General features: G+C 47.1%; 3 protein-coding genes across 3 annotated transcripts; 1 reads left to right on the plus strand and 2 right to left on the minus strand.

Moving 5' to 3' along the window:
- Positions 1–2,889: 2,889 nt before the first annotated feature.
- H6S33_012400 (uncharacterized protein) lies at positions 2,890–3,864 on the plus strand (the record flags this gene model as incomplete). Its single annotated transcript, XM_044843746.1, has 5 exons — positions 2,890–2,976; positions 3,060–3,143; positions 3,215–3,370; positions 3,439–3,751; positions 3,809–3,864. The coding sequence occupies 5 exons, from the start codon at positions 2,890–2,892 to the stop codon at positions 3,862–3,864; spliced, it is 696 nt and encodes a 231-aa protein (XP_044695049.1).
- Positions 3,865–7,293: 3,429 nt separating this feature from the next.
- On the minus strand, positions 7,294–8,905 carry H6S33_012401 (uncharacterized protein; the record flags this gene model as incomplete). The annotated part of the gene is made up of 3 exons (XM_044843747.1): positions 7,294–8,388; positions 8,442–8,585; positions 8,675–8,905. The coding sequence occupies 3 exons, from the start codon at positions 8,903–8,905 to the stop codon at positions 7,294–7,296; spliced, it is 1,470 nt and encodes a 489-aa protein (XP_044695050.1).
- Positions 8,906–10,179: 1,274 nt separating this feature from the next.
- On the minus strand, positions 10,180–13,941 carry H6S33_012402 (uncharacterized protein; the record flags this gene model as incomplete). The annotated part of the gene is made up of 3 exons (XM_044843749.1): positions 10,180–10,602; positions 10,661–13,423; positions 13,501–13,941. 3 exons carry the CDS (start codon positions 13,939–13,941, stop codon positions 10,180–10,182), a joined length of 3,627 nt encoding a protein of 1,208 aa, XP_044695051.1.
- Positions 13,942–14,173: the final 232 nt, after the last annotated feature.

Genomic DNA, 14,173 nt, shown 5'->3' on the forward strand with positions numbered 1-14,173 from the left:
GTGATTAAAGTTGGAATACTTATAAACTAGTTGTGTCTAAAGCATTCAATTTAACATAAGTTTCTTTAACTAGCCGTGACTTTACAAGAATAATGAATGAGCCAACGAACGCATACAGACATTTAAAGAGTATGGCCAGGCAGAGGGCATATTGAACACATTCTAGTAGTCCCTCATAAAAGTATCCTCGAGATCTTGCGCAATTGTAAGGCCTGTTTGGGATGGAGGGTGCCATCCCTCTTCTATTTGAGCTTGGTCAGGACAATCATTGATACCGCACGTTTAGCGGTAGCTATAATTATTAATTCAAGGTGGCGTAATACGTAGAATATAGCTATAGGTTTAATTAAATCTGAAATAGACCAGTCTGGCACAAGATATTAAGACTCAGGCCTAGATCAGTGCAAAAAGGTTTTGGCTGTACATACCCATGGCCATAGTACCTCAGTTTCATGCCCTTCTCTGATTGAACAACACAAAACTAGTGATCATGATATAGGCTCTGCCGGTGGATTTAATATTATAACCATTCCGTTCACCAGAGTAACTTGTGGAATTTTGAATAGGCCTTATTAGTTGGAGTCGCTGACCCATGGGAAATAGGCTCTCGATCCCTACCACGAGGTCGTTGACCTCACTCCTCTTCTAGTAGCGAATGCGAGCCTTTTGATCGGTCGAGATCTCTATTTTCCTCCATAGTGTGACATAGAGTTAATTTTTCCTTGTGCTATGAAATGTGAGATGGATTCACCTCATTACTTACTATGTATCAAATGCCACTTCAATTATTGGATTACGTGAAGTTTGACTACTGAAGTTTCAACGATAGAGCTTGATCTCTAGGTTGCAGTGCTAAAAATTCCTATGACGGTGTAGGTACTTGAAACGCTTTATATGACGACGTTGTGCTCTAGGCAACTGCTTTTGTAGGTACGTGCCCAACCCTGGATTACTGGTGCCACTCTCCCGCGCCTGCAGCAGGATTTCACGAACGGCTACCCAACGATAAGCTCAGGCAATTGGTAGATGAGGCGCTATGATGACTACATGTACTTCTCGGCTTTATATTTGGTAACAAATCAATTGTGGGGGGCTGCAGGTGGAGCTAGCTAAGCCACCCCGATAAAGCCGACCACTGTCAAAAATTCTCACGAGTGATAGTCTGTGATCAAGAACCGACCACTAGGTAACCAAAGCCGCCGCCTCACAAATCCAGGAACCACGGTACCTATCAACAAATGGAGCGCCTCGAACCTCGAACACGCAGATATGATCATCCCTTCTCAAAGGGCTGTGCAAAATTTGATTTTATTACTTGATTTTATTTATTCATCAAATAAAATTGAAATTCAAGCCAGCCAGCTGTGCAGACGATAGTGATGGCTCGAATCGCACGCCGGCCAAAAGAACGAACGAACCGCAGGCGAGCAGATTGAGCGATATTCCCCCGGTTTTATATGAGATTTCCTTATTGCGCCACGAAAGGAAACAGGATGGAAAAGCTCCTCGGTTTCCAGCTGGTTTCCACTGCAGGAGGCAGATACCCGGAAGGGAAAGGGGTGTTTTTTTAGTTTTTTATAAAGGCCTGCAGATGACATGCATGGCCTGCATAATCATACACACACTTTGCCTCGGGAGTGGGTGGGTTGGTGTCAAGGATTGGGGGGAGCTCCGATAACAGTGATTGTTGTATCAACCCAGATCAAAGGTACCTTACAAAGAGGTTCACGATGCCTATGTACCCTACCCTATCCAGATATGTGTTCCTAGATGTTCGGAGTCAGTCTTCCCCTCATTCACTCACCGAAACTCGACCGGGAGGATCAGGAGTCGAAGCGAGGGGCGGCTGCCGGGAGATGTTATATATGACTCTGGGGGTAGCGAGATCACGGCGGCAATCGGTAGTGGTGTCTTAAACCGATGTGCACCCGTACCCGCGTAATAATATCATAGTCTCCACTCTATCGTCGGCGGGGTCACTCGATTCATGTTGAGTTTGCAGAGAGTGTTTGCACCTGTTTGTGTCTTGCTGCAGTCAGTGCGCAGAGGAGTGTTATCGGCCCGTGGAAATGGCCTTCATATATGAGGGATGAGGGAATGTAGTGCGGAGTAGCTGGTATGGCAGAAGATATGTACATGTGGAGGGTACTCTAGAGTCGAGATAGGTGATATCGGTGATATAGAAGTATGTATGACATTGTAAGGCACATGTACGTGCCAGTGGAGCACTCCATAGTAGGTACATACTGTGCCATGGGAATGATATGAGGTTTGCAGGGTGTGGGTTGGGAGTGAATGGGAGTGGAGGGATTGGCAGGTCATTCCCCACGATACTAGAAAGCCAGCAAGCCAGCAAGCGCGATAGCACAATTCATACCTACAAACCAACAGTTTTCTCCGCACTGGGCGCCCCTTCACTCCCGGCTTCTTCCTCTCCTCTTACATAGATCCTCTCCTTCCCTCCAGTGAACTGTTCCTTCACCACATTTCCTCCAACTTCCAAGCCTCTTATTCTCCACGGTCCCCCACCCAGAACAACGGTTGACTAGTTTAGCTCAGACCCATCACCGCCTCCGCCTCCACTAACGCAGATAGAATCTGCATCACTTACACGGCGGCGTGCCACCTCCTTCTCTTCACCATCCTTCTCTCTCCTCGCGTGATCCCCCCAAACACCTTCTTAAGACCGCCCCCTCCCTTTGATTCTATCCACGAACATCCTGCTTATTCTTTCTGGATATCATCATCCCTAGAAGCTTCTATTGCTTCTCTCTGTAACTATACAACGTCAAAGCACAAAACAGATATAGTCCGTGTGGCATTCCTCCCAACACCAACAGCAACCCCTCGCTTTGAGAATTCGCCTCTCTGATATAGCAAAACCCCGAAATGTCTTCGGATGAACGAAAGATTGCAGAGCGTATGCTCATGAACGAGCTGAAAGAGTTGCAAAAGGAAAACTGGGTGGACGTCGAGGTGAGTCCGATATCTTCTTTTTTTCCCACAAAACTCCAGATGCCACCCTTCAGGGTACTAACGATTCTGTTTTCTACGGACAGCCACGTGATGGAAATCTATTCCTCTGGGACGTCGCCTTGATCGTCGTAAACCCGACCTCGTTGTACTCGGGTGCCTATCTCAAGGTATGATTCGCCCCCGTGTTCATATGCCTTTGGTTACCAGTTTTACTGACTGCGTGTTTTTCCGCTACCAGGCTGAACTGAAAATCCCGAAAAACTACCCTATGAGCCCACCCGAATTCCGCTTCGCCCGCCCACTATTCCACCCGAATATCTACAAGGACGGCAAGCTATGCATCTCCATCCTCCACGCACCAGGCGAAGATGAGACATCAGGAGAACTTGCGTCGGTACGTCTACATGACCGTTCTTTATCTGTTACGTAAGGGGGCAGGTTATCTAATTTTATGACTTTTAGGAACGCTGGTCGCCAGCGCAGCGCATATTCACCGTCCTCATCTCCATTCTATCCCTTCTTGACGATGCCGAAGTCTCAAGCGCGGCCAATGTTGACGCTGGCGTCATGCTGCGAAAAGACCCCGAAGGCTACAAGAAGGTGGTTCGGGAGAACGTCGAGGCCTCTAGGAGAGACATTCCAGAGGGATTCCATATGCCTCTGACTGTAGAGAGTGCCCCACCAGAAAAGGAAGAGGTCGATGACGACTTTTGGTGCGAATCTGAGATGGAGAGCGACTTTGGCGAGGACGACAGCGACGAGGAGATGATGTTCGGTACGATTACTCTCCCCTCAAAATAGAACGGGTCAACCACTAACTCGCGTATCTTAGACGATGATGAGGAATCTGACCCTGAGACTGGTGAGGATGAGAGGAAGAGCAATTGATTTAGGTCATTTTCCATCAATAATTCACTGCCAACATTCCCAATACTACATCGCCAGCACTCCTGAAGACCATCTTTGAATCGATACTCTTGAGAAGTATAGCCACATAAAGTTCTATTCCTTTTATCACCACTTTCTTCTCTCCTTTCCTTCTTTTCTTATGTGTTTTTTCTTAGCGTATCTGAGATTAAATTAGCGTTGCATTGTGTTCACATAATAATTCCCGTTCAAATTTCCTCTTGTTCGGCATCAACATCTTACAGTGATCCTTCGCGGAGTCTTCATGGCGGTTGGTGTTTTATTCTTTCTTTCTTTTCAATGGTGGGTGGAATGGGTGGGCATTTGGCAAGGCATAAGTTATCTATACTTATTATCATATTTTCTATCTATGGTATGTTACTATTCAGGGCGGGGGGTAAAGGGCGCTTATTCTCTCTCGGGTCTACTTTGTCTTGTTATTTATTCGTTCAAGTTTCCCAGAAAAACTCAAAATTATTATTTCCTGTCAAGTTGAATATCTATGTAAACGGAGGACCGATGAGCCAAATATATGTAGCTATCTTATCATATTTATCTAGAGCGTTTGTTTCCGTCGCCATGTTTCCTGGTTTCTTAATGTTTCCAGGTTTGGTTCTATTCGCAACCAGGTTGATTTTGTTTATGCGTGTTGTTTTCGTCAAATTCTGGGGAAAGTCTTTCCCTGTCGGAAAAGCTCCCCCCCTTCTTTGCCAAGTTCCTCGTTTCTTCTGAGGCTCTGTGACCGCCAATCAGGTGCGATCTGTGATCAACAAGGTGACAGCTGATCTTGCGGCTCGAGCCGTGAGTGTGGTGACACAGATCAATTCTGAAACAGCATATGCCGCTTTGGGTATGCCGAGTGAGACCTTGTGAATGAAGGCGTAATGGAAAGGAACGGTCCCTTCAGGTCAACGATAATAAGCCTTTTTTTTTCCAGCGTAGCCCGCCCAGACCGACGCCGGCTTAACTTAGAGTCAACGGCCCACGTCAGGGGCCAACCCTGGGAATATCACCGCCTTTTTCCGCGGATTTAACCGTACATGTCTCCTCCTCTGTGGCCTATGTGTCGTAAACAGACCCAATACTTATCTTTAACCTCGAAACCAGAGGGGATTCCCATGGTCATCTCTAGAGATAGTTAGCTAGTTAAGGGAAGTAAATGGCCAAAGCCTCGCAAGATTGATTGTCGGAAGCCCTTCGGTTGTTCTCTCAATCCCAGCAATATCAATTTCTTATTGTCACTCACTAGCCTCGAGGCGGTTCCGTCTTAACATACGCTTCAAGAAATGTCCTTGAATGGTATGTGTTCCTGAACGGAATAGGACATGCCTGTGAATCCAGTTTTTCTGATGAAAAACGAGCTTTATAGCGCCTATTAAATAGTCAAGTACCTGCCAGCTACGTTAAATCCTGTCTTTCTATTCCTGATCAAGAGCTGGTCTCACTCACTGCCGTTTTACATTTGCTAGCGATAGCTATGGTAACCCTATACCTGATATGAACTTTCCTTAGCAGGCACGCCGATGATGGCTATAGATAGAGTGCCCCTAGACGCTATGCGATTGAGCGTACAGCTGAGGGACATCATCCTTAGAGGGTATGTGTTCTTGATAACGAAATAGCGTAGCGATGAGGGACTTAGTACGGGTTGATAATGACGTGTATAGGTGGGGGTTGGTGATGGGGGTGGGGAAGAGGGGGTTGTGATGAGGTCGGGGATTGCCATGGGAGCGGGGGTTGCCATGGGAGCGGGGTCGCGATGAAACGGGTCTGTCTGGGAGGCCGACTGAGGCGCGGAGTTGGACGGCGTGGAGTTGGACGACGTGAGATAATATAAGGGGGATAAGCGAAGCTGAACAATTTAGTTAGTATTGCAGGGAATTTAAAATTGATTCTTGACAAGGTTTTTTCTTCCTTTTCTTGCAAGCTCAATATTGCTCTTGCATGGAGGATGAAGCAAGGGGATGGATCATTCACGTTACACTGCCGAGTGATATGTTGTGAGGATATGATAAGTGACTAAGCATGGTACTGGTAAGGCACCAGGACTGTGAGTAAGAACGAACACGTACTTTGGGAACATTTCTGGTTTCTTCCTCTATCTCTCCTTCTCATCCTGATAATACTCATCGATCAAACAACTCATCAAGCCACCAACTGCAATCAGCAAGAGTATAGACGTATGAAAACATAACCATGTCAAAGAACGTTACGGAAGATATCCTCTTCCACATCAACCCCGGAACAAAACATCACAAATACCGCAAAGTTTCCCGATTTCTTCTTTTGGTATAATTTTCTTTGACAACTGTCTTAGGAATGCATTCATGTTGACTAATGCCACTTGCATTGTATGGGTAAGGATGAGATGTGTGTGTTGATGTAAGGACAGAGCATTATCTAGGACCAACCCTAACCCTAGGCCAGTTCATCCTCTAGCTTAACGAGTGATATTTCATGAATCACACGCGCAACCCAACCAAATCCACGAATAAAAATAATAGTAATACAAAGCAAAAGACTTACATGCCCTTCGGTATAGGCACCGCTGTGGCGATATAATATATTAATATGGCGGGGTCGAACGCAGTACAATGGTCACTTTGTTCTACCAGAGAAGCATGTATAGTATACAGTCTAGATCTGAGAAATCTAAGGTTCTAAACTATTTTCTATCCCATTGTGAGCCGAGAGATTCCTAGTTGGACTCTATTTAATAGTGAGGGCGCCGGGTGCAAATTAAGGGTCTCCCGAAAGATTTTTCTCCATCTATACTAACGTCTTATCTTGATAGCAGAGCGGCCAAAATAAACCCGTCTTAGCAATAAATATTTTCTATAAATTCGCCAGTTTCCCCCTCATCTCCTTAAAACTCCATAGTGCTGCTTTGGGGGCTAATCGCCAGCTGGGAGTGCAACTCTCAGTAGCACACCCTGCCTCTCCCGAGTTGCAATAGGCTAAAGCTTTTCACGAAAAAGGATCGAACATGCTGGATTGTGGGTACCTAGAAATTGTAGATTTGAGTAGCTTGAAACTACATATAAGTAGCGCGTGGTGGGCTCTAATTTGTCGATACGTGCGATACCATAGCTCTTGATTGTCGACCAGCTCCGAGGTGCTCAATCAAATTCAGCGATAAACAAGATTGGATATAGTTATTACCAGCGCCAGGTCACTTTTCATTTTTGGTTTACAATGGTCACCGTTCCAGTATATTACTTACACTTCTGGGGGTTGCATTGATTGATGTGATGCTTTCTGAGGGGAGAACCTTTACTTCCCATATTATATCCGGACAGACCCATTCATAAATGAGCCACCATAATCCACCAAGTCTGTCCAGCGTGCGGCGGCCAGCCAGCCAGCTACTAGTTCGGCGATTTAACCCTTCCCTTTTTGCAAATCGCTGTTTCACTTTTCCTTGATTTGGGCCATCATCATCTTCCACTTACGATATTCCTCATCCTCCTCCCTCTCCTTCCTCTCTCTCCACCTCCTATACTCCCTCTCCTCCCTCTCCTCCACACTCCCCTCCTTCCACAGCCTCAGCACCTCAAACCCAACCTCGACAGTAATCAATAAAATAATCATCCACTCCAACCCCAGCGAATGCTTCTCACTCAGCCTCTCGCGCAGCACCTCCACAATCCCCGACGCATAGTCCAGCTTCTCATTCAGCTGTCGTATGCGGACATTGACATCCAGCGCCCTTCCGATACTCTCATAGTACCCCTCGAGGCCCAGCTCGTGCCGCGAGTCCCAGAATATATCGGGCAGCGAGTCCGTCAGCTCCGAATATAGATTCAGCTGCGCGCGGAACTCCAACAGTTCGCCCGTTTTGCGCAGGATGAAGCTGCGCGTGAATGGCAACCTGCTACCACGGCTCAGCAGCGTGGGGATGTTGCTCGTGCCGGCAAGGTACTCGTTCAGCAGGCTCTCGAGCACAGCTAGCTTGGTGCTGCGGGCTAGGCCGGACGAAAACGCGATTTTGGCGAGCGTGATGTTGAGCTCGTCGGGGGCGCTGAGGGCCTGCTGCTGCTGGTGGTGGTCCCAAGGCTCGGGAGCGCTGGTTGGGGCGTCGGCGGTGTGCTCGGTGAGGGGGTAGTTGGTGGAGGGGGCGGTGCCGAGAATGATGATGTCGCCACCAACACGGGAGCGGCGGAGCCGCGGGTCTTCTATGTATTCGAGGTCTTCGGTCTCGACTTCGTTGGTTTGTGCCTTTTCGGCGGCGGGGAGGAGGGTGTTTGCTAGTGAGGAGACACGCGAGGAGGGGACAGACCATGAGACGATGTTTCCGGAGGGGAAAATGAAGACGTCTCCAAGCTCGCCGTCGTTGTTGGTTGTGGCGATATTTGCAGCTCCGGTGTCGGTGGTGGGGAGCCGGAGGTGGAGCACTTGGTCTACGAGGCCGGTGGAGTTGGGGTCGATTGTGTATCCTTTCCGCAGGAGGATGAGCGCTGCAAGGGAGAGGTCGTATTTCTCGGCGGTGCAGTAGGCTGTGCATAACTAACATAATATCTGTCAGACCAGCTCTTCGTCGCGGAGGAAAGGAAAGATACTTTGGTTTTCCTCCGCTGTTCGCCACCGTAGTAGCCCGCTGTGCTTTTTGCTGCTTCCGAGGCGGCGGCGACTCTTCGCAGTGAGATCTTGCTGGATTGTGATCGTGCGGATTTCTTTTTCTGGAATGTCTGTTCTGGTGCGTCCTGTTCCGTATTCACGACTATACGTTAGCAACAAATAAAATAGCATATTCATACTCCTAGCTTTAATTTATAAAAGAAGGATTGCAAACTTCTTGAACAGCTACTACTGTAGCTGGAGCTGGCGCAGAGGAAGGAGCACTATTCCTGCTCCGCTGCAGCCCAGAGATGCAAGTCGACGAGAACACCCTCCTCGACCATTGTAATGGCGCCGGGTGCACATGTGAGATTCTATATAGTAGAAATTTCTGTGGTTTTATTATACCCAGATGCAGCGGCGCCGCTGTGAATAATAGGCGTCGTGGGAGTGTTAACGGGGGCATGGTGAATGATCGACTATAGTGAAATATCATGCCCTCGACGGAACGTAGAAGAGGGTATGTTAACTCTCACGCGCCGAGCCTCGAAATGAATCGACCCTTGCTTGTCTTAGCTGGGGGAATTGTCGAGTCGGAGGAGGCTCTGTGCACAGACCGGGTAACGATGATGTCATTTCCGCACGGATTATCACTCGACGGTTGCTGCTTGGCCGTTCGTTGACAGCGGTCCGATTCAGTCAACGCTCAGTGCAACAGAGAGCAATTCGGTGCTTCTGTAATTATTTGACAGGAATACGTACGGTGTTACTCGGAGAAATCAATGGGTTTCGCAGTGACCTGTATCGGTGATGACGAAGAAGAAGAAGGAAGAGATGAAAATCACGCTTAATGTATGATAGATGACTTGATTGATGATAGAGGAAGAGTCCTCTAATCACGAAGATATACCAGCCAGTCTGGTATATCTGTTCTACTTGTACGGTGCCGAGTGTTCTCTCTAGATAGCTATAAGACAGTGTTATTAACTACTGTCTAACCCTTCTCGGTAGTCTCGTAATCTATCCTTACAAGAGAGACAAAGGGTCTCTGTGCATGTGAGAATATGTATTTATAATGATAATTGCATTAATTGGTGGCCGTCTAACATCGGTTAACTACATGTACCAGCCATTTGTCTTCCACGTACAGTCTCGCTACACATGATACATGTCTTTTGGTAGTAGTGAGTGGACACTACATGTAAGTACTACTGCAGCTCTCGCTTGATACAGACCAGCGGCATGAGCTCGTATTAACATGTATTCCCTAAGTGAGGAAATATCTACAACCAGTAATATAATATGCATCAGTTTATACGGGCCTCACATAATCTCGACTCCGGCCCAGGTATGTACATTCCCGGTTAACATTCATGCATGCCATGCATATTAGGCACTGCTGAGATCACTACACCGCAAAGTAAAATATTTCTATTTCTAAAGCTTTCACCAATAGGACGCAACCCGACATAGGGTATAATCCACAAAAGTAGATTTTCATGTCAGGAAAAAATGACCTTACTATCCTCCATATGGTATACAGTAACATGTGTGTTGATATTCCCCCTTCTCCTCCCCATAAAAAACCCATCCAATTCTAATTGTTACCTCTTGGACTAAGCGATTATTTATGAATGTTCAAGAGGTTTAGACTAGGATGACTTGATTAATAGCGTTGTCTCTCCTCAAAAGTAGATTTGCTACCACGATAGCCACTCCGATGTCCATTTCTGGAATTGATCAAGTTTCCATCAGGAACCAAAGAAAAATTACCGTGACGGCTCTGGTTCTGATTGCCCTGATCTGTACGGCCCTGGAATTTGTTGACTTGAGGTTGATGGTCTTGAGCGTAGTAGCCATGAGAATTGTAGCTATGAGAATTATAGCCATGAGAATGGTAGCCTTGAGAGGGATGACCCTGAGGGGAATGACCTTGAGAGACATGGCCTTGAGAGAGATGGCCCTGGGGAATATGGTCCTGAGGTAAATGACCTTGAGGGTAATGGCCTTGAGCGTAGTGATCTTGAGGGTAGTGGCCTGGAGGGTAGTGGCCTTGTGGTTGGTAACTGTGAGAGTGATACTCATGAGGATGATGGATTTTTGGAGACTGATAATCTCGAGGACCATTGCTTTGATTGTGATAAAGGCTTTTAAAACGAGGGCCTAGAGGAGGCGGCTGGGGGAGCGTTTGTAGTCCCTTTTTCGCCATATCTGATTCAACCTGCGAATTCAGATTCACATCGGCCCGTAGAGGTTCCTCCCTGCTGGTGGAGTCTTCTACATAACCTGGAATCTTTGAGGTCTGTTGAACTTCAACTTGGGGAGCTTCTTTGCCTGCGGCCTTCTTTGTAATACTAGGCCCATCCTGTAAGGTCTGATAAGCTTCAATCGTGGAAGCTGTAACCTTCGAGGTCTGATAAAACTCGGTTCGTGGGGATTCTACATTACTAGAAGCCCTCTTCGTGCGATTTCCAATATCTAAACTCTTGCGGACCTCGACTTTGCAAACTTCCTTGTCTGTACCCTCCTTCACGAGGGTCCGTCCGACCTTCGAAGTCGGGCGAACATCGGTTTGAGAAGCTTCTTCTTTGCTAGTGGCTTCTTTTTGGATGGTCAGATTAGTAGGAATGACTTTGGGGGTAGCGGATTTCTCCTTCGCAGCAATGGTTTCTGCTATGAGTGGAAATTCTTTGACTTTTATATCCCGGATTGTATCAGAAATTGGGGTACTTTGGTGGTGCTCCTGTGAAGAACGTCGAGATCTGCTTACTTCTTCAAGACATTTCTGCTCATTTACCTCATTAGGAGTTGCGAAGATACTCTTTTGCATCTCTTTCTGGGGTTTAACTTTCACCAAACTTGGGGGTGGAGGGGGTGGAGAAGGAGTACAATGTTTGCGTTTGCGCCTAACTATGTCTCCAATAATTTTCTCTGCCGCCTGATATTCACTGGATTCACAACCACGGTCTCTATGACGACCACGATTAGGAGAACGGTCTTGAGTCTTGGTATGAGACTTTTCAGTTTCTCGCTCGCTTTTCTTTCGACGAGAGTCCTTGTAAATCGTGCTAGGGCTGTTAACTTCGTCGTGTTGACGATGGCGGGGGTCCTTGTGAGATCTTCCAGGACTATCAATATCGCCATTTCGGCGGCGGGAGCCCTTGTGTGATTTACTAGGACTATTTTTCTCATTGAGTCGACGGTCTGACTCCCTGGATTTGCTGGCACTGTGACTCCTATCCTGTCGGCGACGAGAGTCTTTATAAGATTTGCCAGGAATATCACTATCGTCATGTCGGCGGCGGGCGTCCTTGTGTGGTCTGCTGGGACTATTTTTCTCGTCGTATCGACGGCCGGAATCTTTAGAAGGCCCGCTACGACTACGACTCTTATCCTGCAGGCGATAATGACGAGAATCATTTTCTTTGGAAGCGGATCTACGGCGGCGGTGCTTACGAGAAGAACTCTTAACTTCCTCAAGCTCTTCGTGGTGCTTACGCTTCTCACCGGAATTCTTTAGACTTAAGGGATACTCCTTGAGACTATGATCAGATATCCCGCATGACCTTCTGAACTCATTTGTCTTCTTGTTAGACCAATCGATGGGTTCTTTTCCATGCTGATTTTTCACTTCTTCAAGTTCCGTATGTGGAGAGTGGTGTTCGCGAACTGCCCGCGCATGGCTCGAGACCTCCTCATATTGAGTATGGTCCTCATAGGAACCTAAAGCAGCCTGCTGTAAACTCCGTTTGATCGTCAGATCGGTGTCTAAGAATTCTGACTTTTCAGAGCATGCGTTGTAGAGTTTTTGTTTGACGATCTCATTGGCTATCTTCATGGCAGCTTCCATCATGTGCTGGCGACCTGCAGCTTCGCCCCTTCGATAGGCCAGATCTCTCGCCATATCCGGCAAAGTATCTGAAGGTTCTTCTGTTACTAATACCGGGCCTGGACGTTTCTTCGTCGCTGACAAACAGCGGTCCACCAAATCCCTATCATAATCCGGAATGTGCTCAGAGATTGAAGCACTGAAACCAAAGTAACCGCCAACCGTTACGCTAAGAGATTTTTCTAAAGGCATGTATCCACAGTTTACAAGGTCAAGCATACCCAGAGACGCACCATGGTTATCAATTGAGTGCGTAAGTTTAGGGTTATTATCGATTTTCAACACCCCCCAGAGGTTTGGGGGGTTGACTGGTTTATTGCCTAGATCTGTAGCTTCTTTCTTAGTGGACGGTGTGAATTCGCAGCTGTAATAATCCCCTATCTCGGGGCGGTTCTTGTCAATAGCTTCACACACAGCGATCGTTTGGTCATTATCCAGGTGTGTACCCCATTGCTTACGCAGCGGCTTCGGCTGATAAATCACCCGCGACATCGGTCTCTTGTATGTGCGTCTATAAACGATAATAGCTCTCCGTGAGCTCTTACAGCCTCGAAAACCATGAAAACGGTGCTCTGGATTGCACTCGTTGAACTGAAAGTTGCGCAGAAGCCTGTTTTTGATTCCCGCCACGAAGTAGCGGCTTGGTTCTGCGAAAACCTTCTCTAATTCCTCCATGGATTTTGCATCTTCATTGACAGCTTCCATGTCTTCGATAGCTAGCGAACAATTGTTTTCCTCGTTTTGAAGACAGCTGGTTTCACGGCTCAATGTCTTGGGCAGCCCAGGAGAATTAGACATCGTGCACGATTCTTTAAAATCAGATTTGACCCGAGTTTCCTCCGTCTTTTGCTGTAAACCTCGTAGAACACACTCAGGTAAGAGATCGATGTTTTTCTCGTTGTTTTGATGGCCTAGTGGTTCTATAAACAACTCATCTTGCTGTCTTGTGGTGGGTAGATGGTCATATGCCTCGAGCGGTCGATCATGTTCACTACCAAGGTGTGCCCTAGGAAGCGGCAATGACTCGGAAATTGATGTGTTTGGGGGTGTAGAGGCCCGCGTTGGAGATAGTTCTGGCGCTGTAGAGTTTAAAGGCTATTGGGGGGGGAAGAGGGTCAGATTCCTGCAAAGGATACAAAGCTAGAAAGGGACTAAAAGAACCTGAATCTTACAAAATCATCAGCCTCAGAAACCATCTTTAGAAGTATCTCGACAGTAACCATATCTTCCGGGAGGAACCGCTCGGTTTCCGCGGTCGGTATTGTGCCGGTATTCTGATTCGCTATTTCTCGAAGCGGTGTTTCTCTCTTCACATGGACTTTTTGAACAGGGTCCCACCTCACATACTCGTCTTCTTCTCCTTCCTCAATGTCATCATCCCCGTCGGAATCAGGCTCCGCTAGGTAAGGATACATTCGTAGGATCTCCTCCGAGTAGTTCATTTTTAATTTCCTCCATCTATATCTAGCGTTGGGAAACTCTGATGGATCGAGAGCTTGTTGCACAGTCTGTTTATTCCCCGCTTCGGTATTTCTGCAAATGTGGGGGAACATTTCACCATTCGCATATGAACTCATAGATTTTTTCCCGGTTGGTTCTGATGAAATGATCATTCGAACAAAAGCCGAAGACGGCGGAGGATGATGTGTGGAGGAGGGTGGAGGCTCAAGGAGGAGGGGCTGATGGTTATAAACGCATGGTCTTGCTGTAAACTCTAAGCTGGGTAACCAAAGCCTGAGGGGTGCTAGTCAGAGAGTGACGTTGGCCACAAAAGTTTTTCTCTTTGAAACTTTAAGCAACCTGTTCTCGGAAGATGCAAGACCTGTGATTTTTGATGCCTGTGCA

The sequence above is a fragment of the Morchella sextelata genome, assembly GCF_020137385.1.
Source record: "Morchella sextelata strain SCLS chromosome Unknown scls_8, whole genome shotgun sequence".
Taxonomy (NCBI): domain Eukaryota; kingdom Fungi; phylum Ascomycota; class Pezizomycetes; order Pezizales; family Morchellaceae; genus Morchella; species Morchella sextelata.